Source organism: Homalodisca vitripennis, chromosome X (assembly GCF_021130785.1).
Source record: "Homalodisca vitripennis isolate AUS2020 chromosome X, UT_GWSS_2.1, whole genome shotgun sequence".
Classification (NCBI taxonomy): domain Eukaryota; kingdom Metazoa; phylum Arthropoda; class Insecta; order Hemiptera; family Cicadellidae; genus Homalodisca; species Homalodisca vitripennis.
This window is the reverse complement of record NC_060215.1, coordinates 62,744,543-62,763,422: the sequence shown is the minus strand read 5'-3', so window position 1 is coordinate 62,763,422 and position 18,880 is coordinate 62,744,543. Positions and strand designations below refer to the sequence as shown.

At 32.7% G+C, this 18,880-nt stretch overlaps 1 protein-coding gene across 2 annotated transcripts in view; it reads right to left on the bottom strand.

The window, feature by feature from the left end:
- LOC124369075 (rho GTPase-activating protein 190) overlaps window positions 1-18,880 on the bottom strand; it is a 114,709-nt gene that overhangs the window by 78,190 nt on the left and 17,639 nt on the right. For both annotated transcript variants that reach the window (XM_046826789.1, XM_046826790.1), the window contains exons 3-8: window positions 18,673-18,820; window positions 17,548-17,637; window positions 13,542-13,714; window positions 9,141-9,410; window positions 7,438-7,667; window positions 4,589-4,810 (exon numbers count right to left, since the gene is read on the bottom strand). In XM_046826789.1, the coding sequence (XP_046682745.1) occupies window positions 4,589-4,810; window positions 7,438-7,667; window positions 9,141-9,410; window positions 13,542-13,714; window positions 17,548-17,637; window positions 18,673-18,820 (1,133 nt within the window). The remainder of the gene's footprint in view (window positions 1-4,588; window positions 4,811-7,437; window positions 7,668-9,140; window positions 9,411-13,541; window positions 13,715-17,547; window positions 17,638-18,672; window positions 18,821-18,880) is intronic.

The following is an 18,880-nucleotide window of genomic DNA, read 5'->3' as shown; positions in this document are numbered from 1 at the left end:
TGAGAGGGGAAAGTAGGCTTTATTTTCACTTACAATGATCTCGTCCACACTATTTTTTTGTAACTATGACCTGGGTGACTGTGTTATCAGTGCTGTTGTATCAGCGTTTGAATGGGCATTGGGACGTGTGATAGTGGTGGATATAAATATGATATGTCACTTCAAAACAATATGTAGCAATATTTATTTGTATTAGTTCCTGGACCTATTTCGTTTTTAACCTTTGTTTATGACTTTTACTCTGGACATTTCAATGGTAAGGTGACATTCACCTTAATTATGGTGGTTTCCTTCAATTTCAGGGTAGGTGGTGGCATTTTCCTATTGTGCATCAACAGTTGGTTAATTATATTCAAGGAAGCAGGATGATGTACATAAAATATCAATATGGTTTGCTTATAATAAATTATCTTTGAATGTATCAAACCCATTACCTATATATGATATTTTCTTTGCCCCAATTTAGTAATTTTGCCACATCCTTAATAATACATTTAATAAATTGCAGCAAAGATCATTGTAATTGTAGTGTAAACAATTACAATGATGTAGTCAGATAAATGTAGTCAACAATTACAATAAATGTAGTCAGATTAAGTATCTAGGTTTTACTCTAGATGAAAAATTATCATGGAAAAGTCATGTAACGTCTTAAAAAAAAAATCTCCAAGGTTATCACTTAGGGCACTTTTTCATTTCAAATCAGTTTGTCCTCCCTCAGTAACGAGACAGGCTTATTTTTCTTTGAAAAATTCTAGACTTGAGTATGGATTGCCATTGTGGGGTAGTTCATATGTTTCTAATTTATCTAGTTTAACCCTTTAAGGACCGGACCCTAAAATAGATGTTGCCCAATACTGTAATGCCTGCTGTGTGGACTAGCTCCCAAAACTGTTCAGTTGTCAGTCATGCTTTTTTTGAAGTGGTTCAAGAGAAAAATCATAAAAAATGTATTTATTGGCATATGATTATGTATTTGGTGTCAAAATGTACATTTTAAATGTATATAAAACCAAAAAGTATATAAAACTCCAAATTGTCTTATGTGACCCTCCTTTTTTGCATTTATAAAAAAATAAAAATAACATAACAAAATTATTTAATAATTTTTTAGTTTACAGTGTTTTACTGAAAAAACCAGAGTTTTTAACCGTGGGAAACCAATTTATTTTACAGAGAATATTGTTTTCTACATGTGTACCAAATTTTAACTTATTTGAAATACAAATAATACAATTAAACGAAATTTATCATGTTGCTACAAAAGCAATAAAAAAGTTGTTATTCGGAAATATCAGTACAGCATCGAAAATATAAAAATAATATAAGTTATACAAATTCTTATTTTATTTTACAATATAGTGAAGATCAAAATAGGCATAAGTCAATAAAATGTACTGTTTACAATGGCATAAAGTAAAAAAATATATACACTATGTACAAAACATTTTCTCGGTACTTTGGGATTATACCGACCACACCAGTATGAGGAACACAAAAATATAAATTTATAGAAACAAACATTATAGAACGAAAAAACAACTCTTTAATTACAAAATTACAAACTTACAATGATTATCAATTGTTAATGGGTTTTCTGTGACGCCCAGAATGCAGCAATATCAAGGATGAGTGAGTGTAGTGAATTTCCGCCTTCAGCCGCAACTGCCGACCGTCACATGTATTCAGCTAGGTATTAGTCAAGATGGTGTCGTGCTGTTCCTTTTGTTTTTTATTACGTCATTTAGCTGAACCCCACATTCGCTCAACCTGTTCAGTATTAGCACCGGTTTCCGGGTCGCGGCATATCACCTGAACGGGTGGCGAAACTCTGCAGTCACGTTATCTACTAGACCGCTCGACTTTGACCTCTGTCTGAGGATGGGGAGGGGTTTGCGATAAGACAATTCCTGTTTTATATTGACGAAATATTGTTCTACGCTAATCTAGTAATCAGTAGAAGCAAAATGTTAAATAACGATTCATGTCTGGGTGTGGTCGTTATAATCCCAAAGTTCCCAATTTTCACTCGGTGCACTATTTACACACGTTTGCCAAAGCAAAGAGAATGACAGCCCTCTTTGCACCAACTGCAAATCTAGATTTTTTCTTGATTGCTTGTACTTTTGACCAGATCTTGAAGGTTGTAGAATAGGGTTATAGGTGGGATCTGCATCCGAGTCGTCATCAAATGGAACTGAAGAATCAGACGAATCTAGCTCCCTATCTATTTCCCTATCAAGTTCACTTGTTCTCAAGTTCTCATAAGCCATTTTCATCACAATTCAATCAAAAATAATTCGTACGAAAGCAAACATTACTACATCGAAAACACAAAACAACAAACGGACAGAACGTAAACATCTAGACAGCTGGCGCCCAGCGGCGAGGCGAGCCACTACATAGTACGCAGTGATCAGCAGACAGCGCTATTGTATTGCTGCTGTGTAATATTTTGTAGTTCATTCAAAACAATATTTTTAATATCCTTAATCCTTTTAACAAAGTGTATATGGTTTAAAGAATATAATAACATTATATTTTAAATGCTAACATTATTATATTACTTATTAAAAATACCGAAATTCCGGTGTCCAGAAATCGACCGTTTGGTCTTTTGAGCATACTTATCAGACGTCCAAAAATCAACCGCTTGGGGTCCAAAGGGTTAATAGTCCTTCAGAAAAAATTCATAAGACTGATATGTAATGCTAATATTAGAGAACATTCATTTTCACTGTTTGTCAGAAATCATATTTTGTCACTAAGATTTTCATATGTTTTTAAAGTTTTACTAAATTTTTCAAATTAAGTGGTAACTCTACACTAACAACTCTAGTTATACTACTAGACTCAGTAATAAATTTGCGATTACCTAATCCAAACTGTTCTTTATTTATGTTTTGTGTTTTAAGTTATAAGTTTTTAAATTTAATTCCAAGTGAGATTAAAATTAATAGTTTGATATATATTTTTTAAAGGCTAAAGGTTTGTTTGTTGAGTAAAGTGTTGAAGATGTTGAAAATGTATATTTAGTTTTTCAGTAAAGATATTTTGTTCTTTCTTTATAAATGTATGTTTATATATTGAAGGTAGGGTGGATTTCTTTAATAGATATGTATTATTTTGATGGTATATTAAGTCATTTCAATTATTTTATAATTAAACTTGTGTATTTTCATATTGTCATTGTAAATATTTTGACTTGCTGCTTAGTTTTTTTTTTAATAAGAAGCTGATGATGACTCCCATGCAAGTACAAGATTTTTTTCTTTTTAGGCTAGTACATTTTTTCTCTTTAACCCATTGCGGATCGTATTGTTTTGGCGCGCGGGCACGAATTAATTTATGGTCAGCGGCCGCACGAACAGCAATGGTGCGCCACATCTTATCGCTCGCTATTGTATACTAGAAAATTCAGCTGTGAAGGTATTCGTTCAGATGGGACATGGGCCTGCTGGGGTATCCATGATGTAAGAACGATAACACGCGAGCAAGGTTCCGGGGTGGCAGGGATGATGTCTGAATCATAGTCTAAATAAAGCGCCTCGGGCGAAGAGATTACAACATCCGGGCCATTGTCTAGACTAACCCCGCCAACATGTACGTCTGCGTTGTTTAGTTCTGTGTCACTAACCTCAAAAGTATTATAATAACAACTGAGGAAAACACCCAATCAGAAGCGCTAAAAAGCAGAGCATAAACTCATATTAATGACTTTTCAACTTCGACATACAACTGCGATCTGTAGGATATTTATAAAAATTTTGAAAACTCTAAACGTAGCCCGTTGTTAAACACTCTTAGTTGATAAGTGAAGACGATCGCCCAATTTATCAGACATTAATAGAACTATTTGGAGGGAAACTTAAAAGCAGACCGCTTTTGCGACCTGAGCTCGTCATCGTGCCGTTAGGCCCGGCCGCTGCGTGACGAGCCCAGCTCGTCAGTGATCCGCAATGGGTTAAGATGTATGTTGCTGTATATTCTATTTACATGTTTTTGAATGAGGAAAATAAACACATTCACTTATTTTATATTATTTTTATTGCTATGTAAACGTACTAATTTATACTTAACCGACTACAACTGTGAGTGTTCCAGCAAAATAAAAACAAACATATTAGCTGGCTACGCAAAAAGAAATATATTATGCGGTTATGCCAATATTAATATGACGGATAAGGTAAGGAAGAGTTCACAGCCTTTTCAGCGCTGCTATCTAGCAGACATCAATACAACTACATAGTGACAGTTTCATGGTGAGATCCTCCTATCACGGGATGATTGTGGTAACGCTCTTCCTAGCGGTTAACAGTTATCATAGCATGCTAATGGTTATTAGTGTGACTTTATAGTGATTGTCATTTTCCCCACTTTGATCTAGTTTCATTAATAGAAAAATTAAGGAGGGAGGAGAGATGTTAAATATAGAACACCTACTATATAATCACAGCCAGACTGATATCTAGTTATTTTAGTAGATATTAATAAACAACATTTTACAAAGCCAAAATAATTGTTATCAATAGTCATCAGACAAGCAACATTTTTATTGCAATCAAAACAGTAATTTATAAATACTCACTCTAGTCTCTTGTGCTCTTGTTGGAGAGAGTTAGCATGATTGCGGAAAACAGTTTCTGCTTCGCCAGTATCCAACACATCATAAGGTATCCTGGTCTCCTTGGTGCCATCACCTTCCTCATCCCAATCTAACTCTGTCCACGGGATATCCTCCGGACACTTGTAGAAGTAGTGGTTGAAGTCAGGGTGATTCTTGATGTGCTGTTGCACAGTTGGCCAGTCCCTGCAATGGTATCAGTCACAAAAGTTATTTAATGATACTTCAATTCACTAGCATGCGCATCAGCACATAATTAATTCAATACAAGCCACTGCTGTGAACCAAAATGTAAATGAAGTAATAATACAATACTTTTACACAGATAAGTTTAACAATATTTCATTGACTGAACGAATTAGAAGAATCGACTTGAAAACATAATGTATTATGCAATTAAGTCTTTTTATGAAAAATAAATACTAATTATTGGCTATAGTAAAAATCGTCAAGAAAAAAGATTTTATAAAAACTAATGAGATACAAAATTGTATACAAAACAAAAACAAATAAAAACTGAAAATCAATGATAATTATTCTTTGATAGATACAAAGAAGACAGGTTCACAACTAACCCTGTGTTATTTGTGGTTGAAAATCTGGTGCTTTAAGTGAGTATAATAAAAAACAGTTGATCTTCCCCTGAATAATCCGTAATTGAGTACATAAATAAATTGTGCAAATAATGTTTTGTTTCTTATACATAACTTACTGAGAAAAAACATAGAGAAGGAACAAAGTCCAAGCCAATATTTCTTTATTCCATACAATTATAAGTAAGTTATGGAAGCATAAATTAATGATAAAAGTATACTGTACTACTTACCGAATATATAAGTATATTTATTACTAAATCTATTTCCAATCCTAATTGACTCCAAAACAGAATTAACAACTGAAATCAGGTTAAACTTACACGATTAAAAACACATTTTTAATTTGAAATATAAAGAAATTTATTGTATTTAAAGTGTAATTTAAATAATACTAGCTTATAAGGTCGAACACATACAGAATGCTGCCTTACTGCCTTATTAGGCATCATTCTTATATAAACAATTAAGAACGCTGTTGACTCTAAGCATGTTTTCATTGAACTGCAACTCTTTGCAGAATAATTATTAACAAGAATCATTATTGTCAAATACAATACATTTACTTTGACAACAACTGTTGCATGGATGACAAAAATTGAAAAATGAACTGAGTGAAAAAACAAGTGTTAGTATTACTTTAAACTGTATAAATGTTAAGTATTAAAGTAAGAGCTGTAATGGGTCACTAAACTGTGTGAGAATCTTATCAAACAGAATAAAGAGGAGAGATGGCAGAGCACAAAATCAACAGTACTGATAAAAGGTTATGGTCACAGACAGAATTTGAACCAGGTCTTTTCTTCTACTCAAACCCAAGATCTAACACCTCATACCATGAACCACCAGGTTTTCTAAAATGTATTATACGTAAAAATTAAAACGATATGACAGCTCATTTTAAGATGAAAACAGGATGCACATACATTTTGGAGATATTTTTGGAAATCTTGGAAACAGTACCAGAGACTACTTTTGAGATAAACAGAGTATATATTGTTGTTACATTATTTAAAAAGACAAATGTGGTTGATACTGAAGAGTACACATATTTTAAGGTTGTTGTATAAGCCATAGAAATGACTAAACCTTCTTCATTTAAAAAACATCCAAGATATGTTTGAAAAAATTGCAAAATTTCAAGGTTAATCCTATAAGTTATGACTATAATCACTAGTACTGCTGCATATGTAGAAATTAAACTAAATTAACAAAGTGCAACACATTATATTTATATTTTTTCAGTGAAAGTTACAGAATAAGAAAATAATAATTCCAATAACTTATTGTTGCATTTTTGTATGAATAAAGGATTTATTTCCTATAAACTTACAACATTGAATTAACTTAACAATGATATGAAAAATACACTAATTAATATATTAATAATAAATATTGCTAAGTTATTAACTGGTTCTTTTAGAAAAATGTTTTTAAAAACTTTTTTACTGTTAGCACAGCATAGCACTTTACTAAATTCATTCAAATAAAAACACAAAATAAAGACAAATTCATTACAATTAAATATATATATATATATATATATATATATATATATATATATACAACTTGCATATTTAGGTTGTAGAAAAGGGCACAGGAACAAAAACATTTGTTGTTTGTGCTCACTGAAAAGTCCTAAAAATTTGGCAGATTCAAACAATTACTTCAAAAAAAAGAGATTTATGGCAACCAAAAAAACCTTGTTGGTATTTTACATATTTCTGACCTGTACTACATGACTACAGAAGCTAAAACCTTTAGTTATCAAAAACAACAAAATAACTTATGTAAAATGTAACTCCCAAAAAATACATTTATTTCAGGTGATAATATGTAAAGCTAAAATCATTTGTAGTATAGCGACAGCATTTAAGAAAATATAACGATGGCGTGTGGATAAATTAATAGTGATGTTTTTTCTAGTTTATTACTGTTAAAAAATACATTGAGAAATTACAACAATTATGGATGATATGTCGTATGCAGTAAATGTCAACCTCACCTTGCGTAGCACGATGTTAGCACTACCAAGCAGCTCTTTGAGATTGCATGGCGCAATGTAACCACTTTTAAGGTTAATTGAAATAAAATGAATAATTTATATTTTATTTAATTTTAGAACATCAGGTGAAATATATATTTGATATAAAATTATAATCCCGAATAATTATAAGGAAATAATGAATCTAAATGAAGTTTAAATGTAATAATACTGACCCATCTCGAAGAGTTGATATCTCAGGGACCATCTCTTGTAAAATGTCTGGTAACATTTCCATATAACTCTGTACCCTCTTGGCCAAATGTTCATCTTTAAGCTTCTTGACATGGCGACGGAACAACCTTTGAGTGCTTTCAATGCCAAACAGACGTGTAAACTCAACAAATTCTTCATGTCTGGCAAACTTCTTGGCTGATTGACTCCAAAGAGCTCTGTAATCTGTCACCTAGCCACAACATTTGTTTAAATTCAGAATTTATAAAGTAAACAATTAATAAAATCACATATAAACAAAATAATATTACAATAATCTCAAAATAACCCACTAAACTAATATCCCAATATAGATACGATATATATTGTTATTAATAAACATTATGATGTACAAGTTTATTGGTTGTATTATTACTCATTCCAGTGCTAAGAAATACCTATGGAATTAGTAAGTGGGCTCTGATCTTTTCATAATTTTAAAGAGTAAAAACAACAATATTTCTCTTCTTATCCTTTTTTGTCAAGGATCAATTTAGAATACTACCCTATTTCTTCTTTATTCTACATTTATGGCCATTAAATTAAATAAGGTTAAGTATCTTTCTGTCATCAATCCTATTTCTATGTCAATTATGACTAGTTTCAAGAGCGTTGACCCATTATCAAATCATATTGTCAACACACGTGTGTTTGTTTGACTATTGGCACTTCTGTATGTACAAGACATTGGCACTTTTCGCAAAATCAGACCTACGCACTGAAAGTATTAGAATGTTATAAGATAAATATATAATAAAGATAATTTTGAATAAATAAACTTCACAGTCTGAGTATAAAAATTTACTGATTTGCATGAATTTATTGATAATTTTATTAAATTCATAGAAAATTAAATTGCAAGTTTCCAAAGGAGCCAAACCTCACCCCTTCACTTAACTTACAGGTGGTTTGCGCTACCATAATTGAAGTAGTGTAGTAATCAAGAATGAACAACCACCAGATATGTCTTTGAAAATCCCAAAGGAGAGTGCTTAACTAATTTGGATTGATGCAAGCAAAATAATAGTACTAGTATAACTGTTAATACTGGCACAGGTTATGAAAAATACAGTTCATTCAAAAAAACATCACAAACATGCACAGTGCAAGACATGTTTTATGAATTAAAAAACTACTTAAACATGAAACAAACTACGGATATAATTTTTATAACCTGATTCTGAAAACAAGAAATAGTACTTGGTTTGAAATCAGGATATATTTTAAATATGTAATATATAATTCAGAAAAGACTGCTTGATTCTAGAAAATAACAGACAGACAATGGACTTGAACACTTAGCAGTGTTCCAATTCATATCAAAATAGGGTATTCAGGTGGTGGCTTCAGTCGATTTGCAGAAATTTGATAGTTGGAATGGTCATTCATTATATGAAATAGGAGATATATACAAAGTATGAGCAGAAGAAAGCCATATGGTGGAAAAGACATCCCTTGCAGAAAAAAAATCAAAGGACTTTTTTCTAATAAATATACATTTGATGATGTATGATATGCAGTAATTCATATCAACATTCAGACGTGTTGATATTATACAAGTGAATTTCCTAAATGATTATGTAATACAAAAATGTTAAGTTGTTAACATCTATCATGAAGTAATAAAAGGTATTAAATGTGTATGGTTATTGGTTTTGATTCCTACCTGAGACCTGATGAGGGACATAAAAGCCTCTGTAGAAGCATCCAGTAATTCCTTGCGTGCTCGAGCAGCCTCTACAAAGGGAACTATCTTGGATCTACCTTTGCTTCTGTCTATTTGCTGAGCCAATGCAATGAATGCCAGATCTACATTGATATTCTCATGAGCTGAGGTTTCAACCATCATCAGACCTCCTTTATACTCTTTCTTTTGTGATAACTTTTCGGCTTCCTTCACATATGCTTCATTTGCATCATCATTTTTTGTTGTTACCTGTGGATTTACATTATTTTGTATACTTGTATAAAATTATTAGTTATTACATTATAATAAAACAACAAAATAATATAGTTTATTTGCATTTAAAGTAAAACAAAGGAGCTTTTTTAAATATAAAAATACACATTTTTGATTAGTTTATTAATAATCTACAAAATTAAACTTTCATACAACTGAGTACTGAATACTGCTATCTATTCTGTGCAATACTGTAGTGGTTTTTAAATGCACAATAAAAGCATGAAATAATGGTTTGAAGATCTAAAATTTAACAGTTTTTTTTGCAAAACTAATAATATTAATATTTTTATAGTAACTTTCTCAATGGCAAATTTTATCTGAAAATTTAATAAAAAACAAAATTCGACTACAGACTTATTTATCCCCTAAAGAGCAAAGTTAACAGATTAAGTATAGCAAAATTAATAATTAAAATAAAAGTGATTTAGGAAACATCAAGTATTTCAACAAAAGAATTATGGAAATTAGTATCAAAGTACATTCATTATATTACCTTTAATAAAATACTAAAGCAATATGCATGTCATTTGGAAATATATACCCATTTTACACCATATGTTTTTAACATTTTGTTTAAAATAAATCTTTTAGTATTAACTTTAAGTTTTATTTAATTAATCAACAACATAGTAGTGTGCGGTTTTAAAAGCTTTAAACTATTCAGGCTGTTAATTTTAAAACTTCCCGCATTTATTGGTAGACCAATGAACAACTTAGAGGACTTGTTCATGGGAATGTTTATTACAATGGGGTAACAAAACCCAAACTTTTTCAAATTGGAGCAGTTAATTCCAACTGTCCTTCACCCAAACTCAACATTTACAAGTGGCAACCTATACATTGTGAAACCTCTATTGAAAGCCCTAAACATGCAGTTTTTCATACCTAACAATTTTTTTTAGTTGTTGTGCTTAACCCTATAAGTGGCGGTCATTTGTGGTCTCAGTGGCAGGCCGGTTTTGGGCAAATTGCCGTGATCGTTAAACTTATTTTTAGAAAATATTATCTAAGTGATAACCTAGCAACATTATATATTTTTCTTTTCCTTATGAACTATAGAATAAGAATAAATATAATATTTGGTGCCTTACCATTATTTTCAGATTAATACCATTGTAGATGTGTAAACAAATTTTTTTAGAAAACAAAATTTTTAAGTTCTACTGTTCGTCACTTTGAAACTACTGGAGCTACAAAATAATGTCAAATTCACAGAATATACACAATTTTATTCTAAATAAATTACTTCTTATACATTTCTTTCTATTTACAAGAACAAAAAAGTTAGATGGGAAAAACTAAATCTATGTATAAACTGGTTTTTTTTACTCCCGAGTCACTAGAAGGGGCTTGTCTTTTCCTCCCAGTAGTGTAGGGCCTATAATAGTATAATAGTGGCTTAGTTTGTCAAAGCACAGTATATTTCGTAAATATAAAACAGGAATTGTCTTATCGCAAACCCCTCCCCATCCTCAGACGGAGGTCAAAGTCGAGCGATCTAGTATATAACGTGACTACAGATTCTCGCTGCCCGTTCAGCTGGTGCGCCGCATTCTTGTACTTTTCATGCCGAAGTGTCTGTTGAGTGCGTCGCTTTGTTGTACTTCCGTGTTTTACTGTGTGTGTAATAGATTAGTGATGGGTGACACAATGAGAATTTGGGATTTACCCAGGAGCGAAGAGGGGGCCATTCGTGTTTTACAAGATCATGACTAGTTGCCTACATCTAAAATATGCGTTGCGGTCGGCAGTTGCTGCTGAAGGCGGAAATCCACTAGACTCACTCATCCTTGATTTGCTGCTTTCTGGGCGTCACAGGAAACCCATTAACAATTAATAATCATTGTAAGTTTGTAATTGAAGAGTTGCTTTTTCGTTATATAATGTTTTTTTTTTTTCTATAAATTTATTTTTTTGTGTTCCTCATACTGGTGTAGTCGGTATAATCCCAAAGTACCCCAACATTTTCCATGACGAACGAATAACCTAAACATTTACCGGTAACACAAACGCGATAAACAATAATATACTGACTATAACAGTACGCAAAGTCGCCAAACAAAACAGTGACAAGACGAGTAGACAGCTGTTCTCTCGTCTGCCGCCAGGTCAAACGAAAACCGTCGGAATCATTTAAGCCAGCAAACATTAGTAACATGAATACACACTATACTATATGATATGTATAGGAAATTTCATGGAGAATACGATAGTTCAAACTAGACCTAAAAATAATAAGACGGTTGTGGAGCAACGGCCTTAAATGTGAAGCGATGGCTGTGACGGCGCTTGCCACTTCGCGGCGGCGTGATTCATACGTCTCAGACGCGCTTGCCACTTAGAAGGTTAAAAAAAGTTCTTAATTATTATTTATAAGGAAGCATTGCAACAAACTCCTATCAATGGGACACTAAAAATTATCAAACAGAAAATTTGTGTTACTAATAAATAATGGTGTGACCTGAATATCTTACATACGAGGGGGTACCCAAAAGTAACCGGAATTGTATTGCTGGCAGCCGGCAGCGTGTAGTACACATTCCTGCCGCTAGGCGTGTGTCGCACAACCCATTGCGAGCTCAGTGACCCCAGTTCCGTTGTCCTAGTGCATTCTGTTCGTTCGTAGTGACTGTTTTCGCTAACCCTGTTTTGTTCTTGTTTCGTTTTTTGTCATGGCAAGTTTAAGTGAACAACGTGCAGCTGTGAAATTTTGTTTTTTACTTGGTAAAAATGCTGCAGAAACTATTTTAATGTTGAATACAGCTTACAAAGATGATGCTATGGGGAAAACTCAGGTCTACGAGTGGTTCGCTCGATTTAAAAATGGCGACATGTCGATTGAAGACAAACCTCGCTCTGGACGTCCATCAACCTCTCGAACGGACGAAAATGTTGAGAAAATTCATGAACTTGTGCTTACCGACCGTCGACAGACAATTGAGGAACTATCAGAGAGTAGTGGGTTAACTTGGAGCTCGGTTCAGCGAATTTTAACAGGAGATTTAGCACTGAAAAGGGTTGCTGCCTAATTTGTTCCTCGACTTCTGACTGACCATCAAAAGGCACATCGAGTTGCCTTTTGAAAGAACATCTCGAAAATGATCCCGATTTTCTGGAAAAGGTAATTACTGGTGATGAGTCATGGTGCTATGGTTATGACCCAGAAACGAAGCAACAGTCAAGCCAATGGAAGTCGCCATCTTCACCTCGTCCAAAAAAATGTCGACAAGTCAAATCAAACATCAAATCCATGTTGATTTGCTTTTTTGATGCTAAAGGCATTGTTCATTCTGAGTTTGTTCCTCCAGGTCAGACTGTCAACCAAACATTTTATTTGGAGATTTTAAGAAGATTGCGCAACTGTGTTCGCCAGAAAAGACCTGATTTGTGGCAGACTGGAGTCTGGTTCTTCCACCACGACAACGCACCGGCACACACAGCCATCTCAGTTAGGCAGTTTTTAGCCAAAAACGGCATGGTTCCGCTGCCCCACGCACCTTACTCGCCTGACCTCGCTCCATGTGACTTTTTTTATTTCCACACATGAAAAGAGGCTTGAAAGGTCAATGATTTGACGGCGTTGAAGAGGTTAAGAAAAAAACGAAGCTCGAGCTTGCAGCCATTTCTAAAGATGACTACAAAAAATGTTTTGATCAATGGAAATACCGTTGGGACAAGTGTATTAGTTGTAATGGAGATTATTTTGAAGGAGATAAGGTCGTATTGTAAAAAATTTGATAATATCTAATTTTTATAAAATAATTCCGGTTTTTTTTGGGTACCCCCTCGTAAGTTTAAAGCTAGCAAATGTTTGTATAATTTATTTCGCATCATATAAAAAGATGTTAATAATTAAGTTTCTTGCTACCTTAAGTTAACAAAACAAAGTTCTATTTTGCATTATTTGCTGTTGTATGATGTATTTTAGAGTAGAATCAGAAACATTTCCTAAAAATGTATGTATGTACTTATGAACTAATTAAATATTTTGACACTGTTCATAACATCAAATTTTGAAGAATCGACTTAAGTTCTGAGACACCATCTAAGAAACCTCTGTTTAGCTTGTATCTAAATCTATCTTAATTAGCCTATAATACTCACCAAAATGACTGGTTTTTTTGTTTTGATTAAATTGTTGAGGATTGCTGATACTATCTCTACTTGTTTCTCCAAGCTTCGGCTAGGCACCACACTCACATCAAATACACATAAAAAACCATCTATATTTATCTTGCCATCTGGCAGCACCTTCTGTTCATATTCTTTCTCAATACCTATAAGAAATAACAAATGCCATCAGTACTCTCCTATAATATGTATTACTTATTATAATATAAGCTAAACATAAATTATGCATTAGTTTTTTATTTCAAATATAAGATATTGATTATGTGTGAAATTATCTAAATTTATCATTTAGATAATTTGCTTCTTAAAACCTTATAAGATTATTTAAAATGGCACTATACTTGAAATTAAATACTAACCATGTACAGCTCATTATTTGGTTACAATGAGCACAAACCGTGTCTTCTTCAAAAGATAATATATAAATAAATACAATAACTATCTACCCATGATTCCCAAAAGAGCTTTTATTCAAAAAGTAAATTTTATAAAAAAACTGCTTTTATAATTTTGATTGAAATTTGTATTTTATGCTTCTGAAAGTGTACTAAAAAAATTTAATATTTTAAAAGTTCCATCGACTTCTTTTTGAAATTTACCTAATGAATGAGCCACAATGAATGACTTTTACAACATGAATTCCATACATGAAGAAAAATACAATACCAGTTCCCAACTCACAGATTAACTACTATAGAAAAACTTCCTTATTACATTGGATTGCATTTATTGAGTTACCTGACAACCTAAAGATTCATAACTGTTTTGCAAAATTCAGTAGATAGGTTGAAAATATATAATTGTTTATATAAAGAGGATGATTTTAAACTTCAACTATTTCAATAGATAAGTGAAATCAATTCTACTATTATAAACATACAAACTGAATTTTTGTCCATAGTTATTTACATATGAATTTTAAAAATTGGCTTAATGATAATTATAATGGATTTTGACTAGTTGAATTGCTTCAATGAATGTATATTCAGTTCTGTTGTTATTTTAGTATGCATCACCTTGTTTTTTTTTATATATCTCTGTGACATGTCATACAAGACCTATCCAGAAAGTAGATTATGTTTCGCTCTGTAGCCGCAAGGAGCGGGAGTATAGCAGCCACTTTGATGTCAGTGCATTTCTTCGTCCAGTGGCAATCCAGCCATGCTAGTGAGAGTTTACTGTCGCTCCTTGTTGTTTTACAATAACAGTTTAAAATGCGTGACGTAATTGAAAATCCCATGAGTTGTGAAAAGTGGTCGGTCATACAGTGTTTGTTGGTTACGTACAATAAACCAATTGAAATTATCGCCAACTCCGTGAGGTTTATGAGAACTATGAGATTACTAAAGGTGGATTGTGTCAGTGGTGTATTGGGTTTAAAATTGGCCTAACTAATGTGCATGATGACAAATGAAGTGGATGGCCAAGCATAGTGACCGATGAAATTGTGTCTAGACTGCTGATTCACAATAACAGTTTGTAACACGAAATTGTTACGCAGAAGTTAGGTTACCATAAATGTTGTGCAAGATGGTACTGAAAATCTTAAGACCCAAAAAAATCAGTGTATGGCTGCTTCATTCACATTTTTGGACATTTACAAAAAATATGAAGACTTGCTGCTCGATCAAATCGTTACAGGAGAAGAGCCTTGGGTAAAACACGTGATTTGCTAAACCGAATTAGTCTCTGGAGTGGAGGCAGTTCTGCGAGGTATTGTGAAACCGTGCAAAAGTTAAGAAGAGCAATACAAAACAAGCAAGTTTGAAAATTTTGTTCTTGTATGACAACACCTGACCAAACACGACAAATCGGACTCAAGAAGTCCTGGATGCTAAGTGGGAGGTGTTTCCACACCCGCCTACAATTTGGACCTTGCACCTAGCGACTACCACCCGTTTCCAGCAATGAAGACTTGACTTGCAACACTGCGCTTTGATGCCGAATAGGCTACATCACTTATTCTGTATTGCATGTCAATTTAGTTACAGTATCGCAATAAGAGGTTGCATTTATTTATTCTTCCTTGTTCCATAAACTCGACTAACAATATTCCATGTCTATCCCAAAACACGGTAGCCATAACCTTGCTTGCTGAGATTGTTTGTTTGGCCTTGATCATAACTGGTGATGCCATGGGACACCATTCCATTAACTGGTGGTTCGTTTTTGGGCTTATGTGAGAAACTCATGCATCATCACCTGTGACAATGTTGTCTAAAACTGTATCGCCTTCCTCGTGATATTAGACCATAAACTCAAGAGCACAACCCATTCTTCTTATTTTGTGTTCCTCAGTAAGCAGCCTGGAAACCAAATGTAAGCACAATTTGGGAAATTTCAAATTTTCAGAAACAATTTTGTGCAATGTCGTTTAACTTACGGTTGGAAATTCCAATGCTAATTATGAAATGGTAAATCGAAAATCTTCATAAATCTTTTCATCAACGACATTGACCATATCTTCCGTGATCACTGATGACCGCCTAGATTATGGTTCATCAAAAACATTTTTCCGTCCATCTTTGAAAGCTTTCACCCACTTCTGAACTTTGTTGTCACTCATCAAATTAGGACCGTACACTTCACTTATCTGTCAATGAATATGCCAAATGAATGTGCCGCTGCGGGTACATTCTTTGCTATAAAAAGCCACATAACTGATTGTATTTCACAGTTGGCGAGTTGATCAATTGTTTTGAACATCTTAAATTCGCACAGTAAACAGCACTCTATAATGGTTTTACTGTTTTCAGAGCTTTGGTTTCATTTTGTAAGCAAGGCATGCTGGGAGTTGGCATGCATGCACATTAACTCGCCGCTCGAATAGTAACTGAAAAACAGACCGTACTTCCCAGATGACCCCTTTATCACATATTGTAAGAGCAGAGCTCCAATGAATGTAGCTTTTTCTGACAAATAAAAATGAATTTAATGAACTAAACTGTACCATTTATAACTCATTAAATATTAATTTAAAAAACCATAAATCTAATTTATATGGAGATATTGGTTAAAAAGTTATACAAGATTGAATTTTCATTTTGTGTTAAGGAGCTCAGTATGGTCGCTGATAAATATTTTACACTCCAAAATAAAATATCAGGACTTAAGACACGGCACAAAATGTTGATGTTTTCAGCTGAATTATATTGTGTATTCCATATTTTTACAGGTTCTGCTACTATGTCATCTATTAGGGTGTTAGACACATGATTCACCATTGAAATGTTTTTTTTAATAAAACACGTATTAACTATTTGTTATTCTTTAAAATATACCAAACATTTTTAAATAATGTGATTTTAACAAAATTGAGAATTCATAAATTAAAATCAAGGGAAATATAGGTATGTAAGAATTATTAAATATGTATAATAGCTTTTGACTAAAGATTTTTAAATCACTAAAACTGCCAAGCATTCTATAAAGGCATGTAATTTGGGGGCAGCATACATGTTAAAAATTTGTTTTTACCAGAACTGCAGTGATTGTAGTAAATATTGTTCTGTTTATTACAGAAACAAGAAAACTTGTTATGTGATCTTAATGTATATAAAACTGAACTCTTGTAAAGGAAGTATAAATATAAAAATAAACTCTTTTAATCAAACCGTTATATTTATACTTAGCTAATTTTTTAACGTACTATTCTGAAGATTTTGTAAGATTGGATTTTTGGATAGCAGAACATTTTTGTTCGTGGTGTAAAATACTTCTAAGTAATAGTGCCAGACCAACATGCAATTTATATTTTTACATAATTAGTTATGTAGGCACTTTGCTGATTGATTTTTACTTTTTAATCAAGTGTGAAATGACTCATGCCAATCTTGGAAAGAAATGATCCAAACCAGCTGAAAAATATTTTTTTTAAGTAAAAAACTAATTTCCTTATACATGTTTACTGTCAATTAACCTTTCCTGAGTTAAATTTTTACAGATACTCCACAATCTAAATGTTAATTTATATGCTTACCTAGTTGATTTTTACATATATACATAAGTTTTTCTGCAGATGTTAGTTTTGTGGCAGCACAACGTTTACTATAAGGCTCCATTTTCCCACCTGAAAGAAAGAACAATTAAGTATGCCATCTTGAATAAGACTTATTAACCCAGATAGAGGTATACATTTTTCCCTCTGCTTGTTATTATCATCAAACCTCGGACAATATTTTGTGCACTGAAATTCTATTTTGTTAACAGCACAATCGGACACATTCTTCATTATAAAAAAGTAGCTTAAGAGCAAGAAAAAATGTATACTATATAACAAAGTGAAATTATTAAATTTTTAATAGAAGCATACATTAAATCTATGAATCAAAAGTTCCTTGAAAATGATAATGGCACTACAATACATCACTATATTCATTCCCCGAAGAAAGTACAAAATGTGAAAGAAGACCAAAATGTAATTAGTATTAAAACTTTTTGTCTATAATACAATATCAGAAATAATAAAACATATTTTATTAAACTAGTACAATAATTTCCTTACTGATAATACACTTGAGTAGGGTTTTGGAGAATTGGGGATGGAATGGCAAAAATAAGTGAACAAGCAAGGCAGAGATGGAAACTTTCATAAATTAGTTATGAGGTTAGTGAGGTATAAAGATAAACCCTAAAAGAATAAATGAAGCATAAATAGAATACACTATGTAGCAATTTCAACATATTGAGCAGATACATGGATTAGGAAAGCAAAAGAAAATAGTCAAAGTACAGATAGTGAAATGGGACTTCTGAGGAGCAAAATAGGAATTATAAAGAAACAGAACAAGAAATGAAGAAATAATGCAACACTGAATGACAAATTACTGTACAATAAGGTAAAAATGATATTATAAAGTGGCTCAAAGATCCTAAAAAAGAGGATAAGATATTAGGATTCTGAAGTGCAGAAAGTGTAAATATCAAAAACAGAAAGGGTAGGTGAATGTTAAAGTTTTTTGTGAAAAGAAAAGAGAGGGAGGAAGAGGAAGATGAAGGGCAAAGCAACACAAGAAAAACATACAAGCAGATCCTATGAAAGGTTAGAAACTTGAAAGATGATTAATAAACTTGAACATTCTCTGGACACGAATGAAATTTCTACCTTTAAAAGGTTGAAAAGAAGCATCATCAATGAACTCAGTCTGCTCAATGACTTGAAATTGCATCTCTATTCCATCCTCGGAACATTTGGTCACCTCACCCCAATAGAGGAAATGGTCATTGTTGACCACTCTCCCACTGAAGTCAGTCTAAAGTAACAGAAGAAGCATATCAGTTATTATTTTTTGTTCATTGCATTATCACACAAG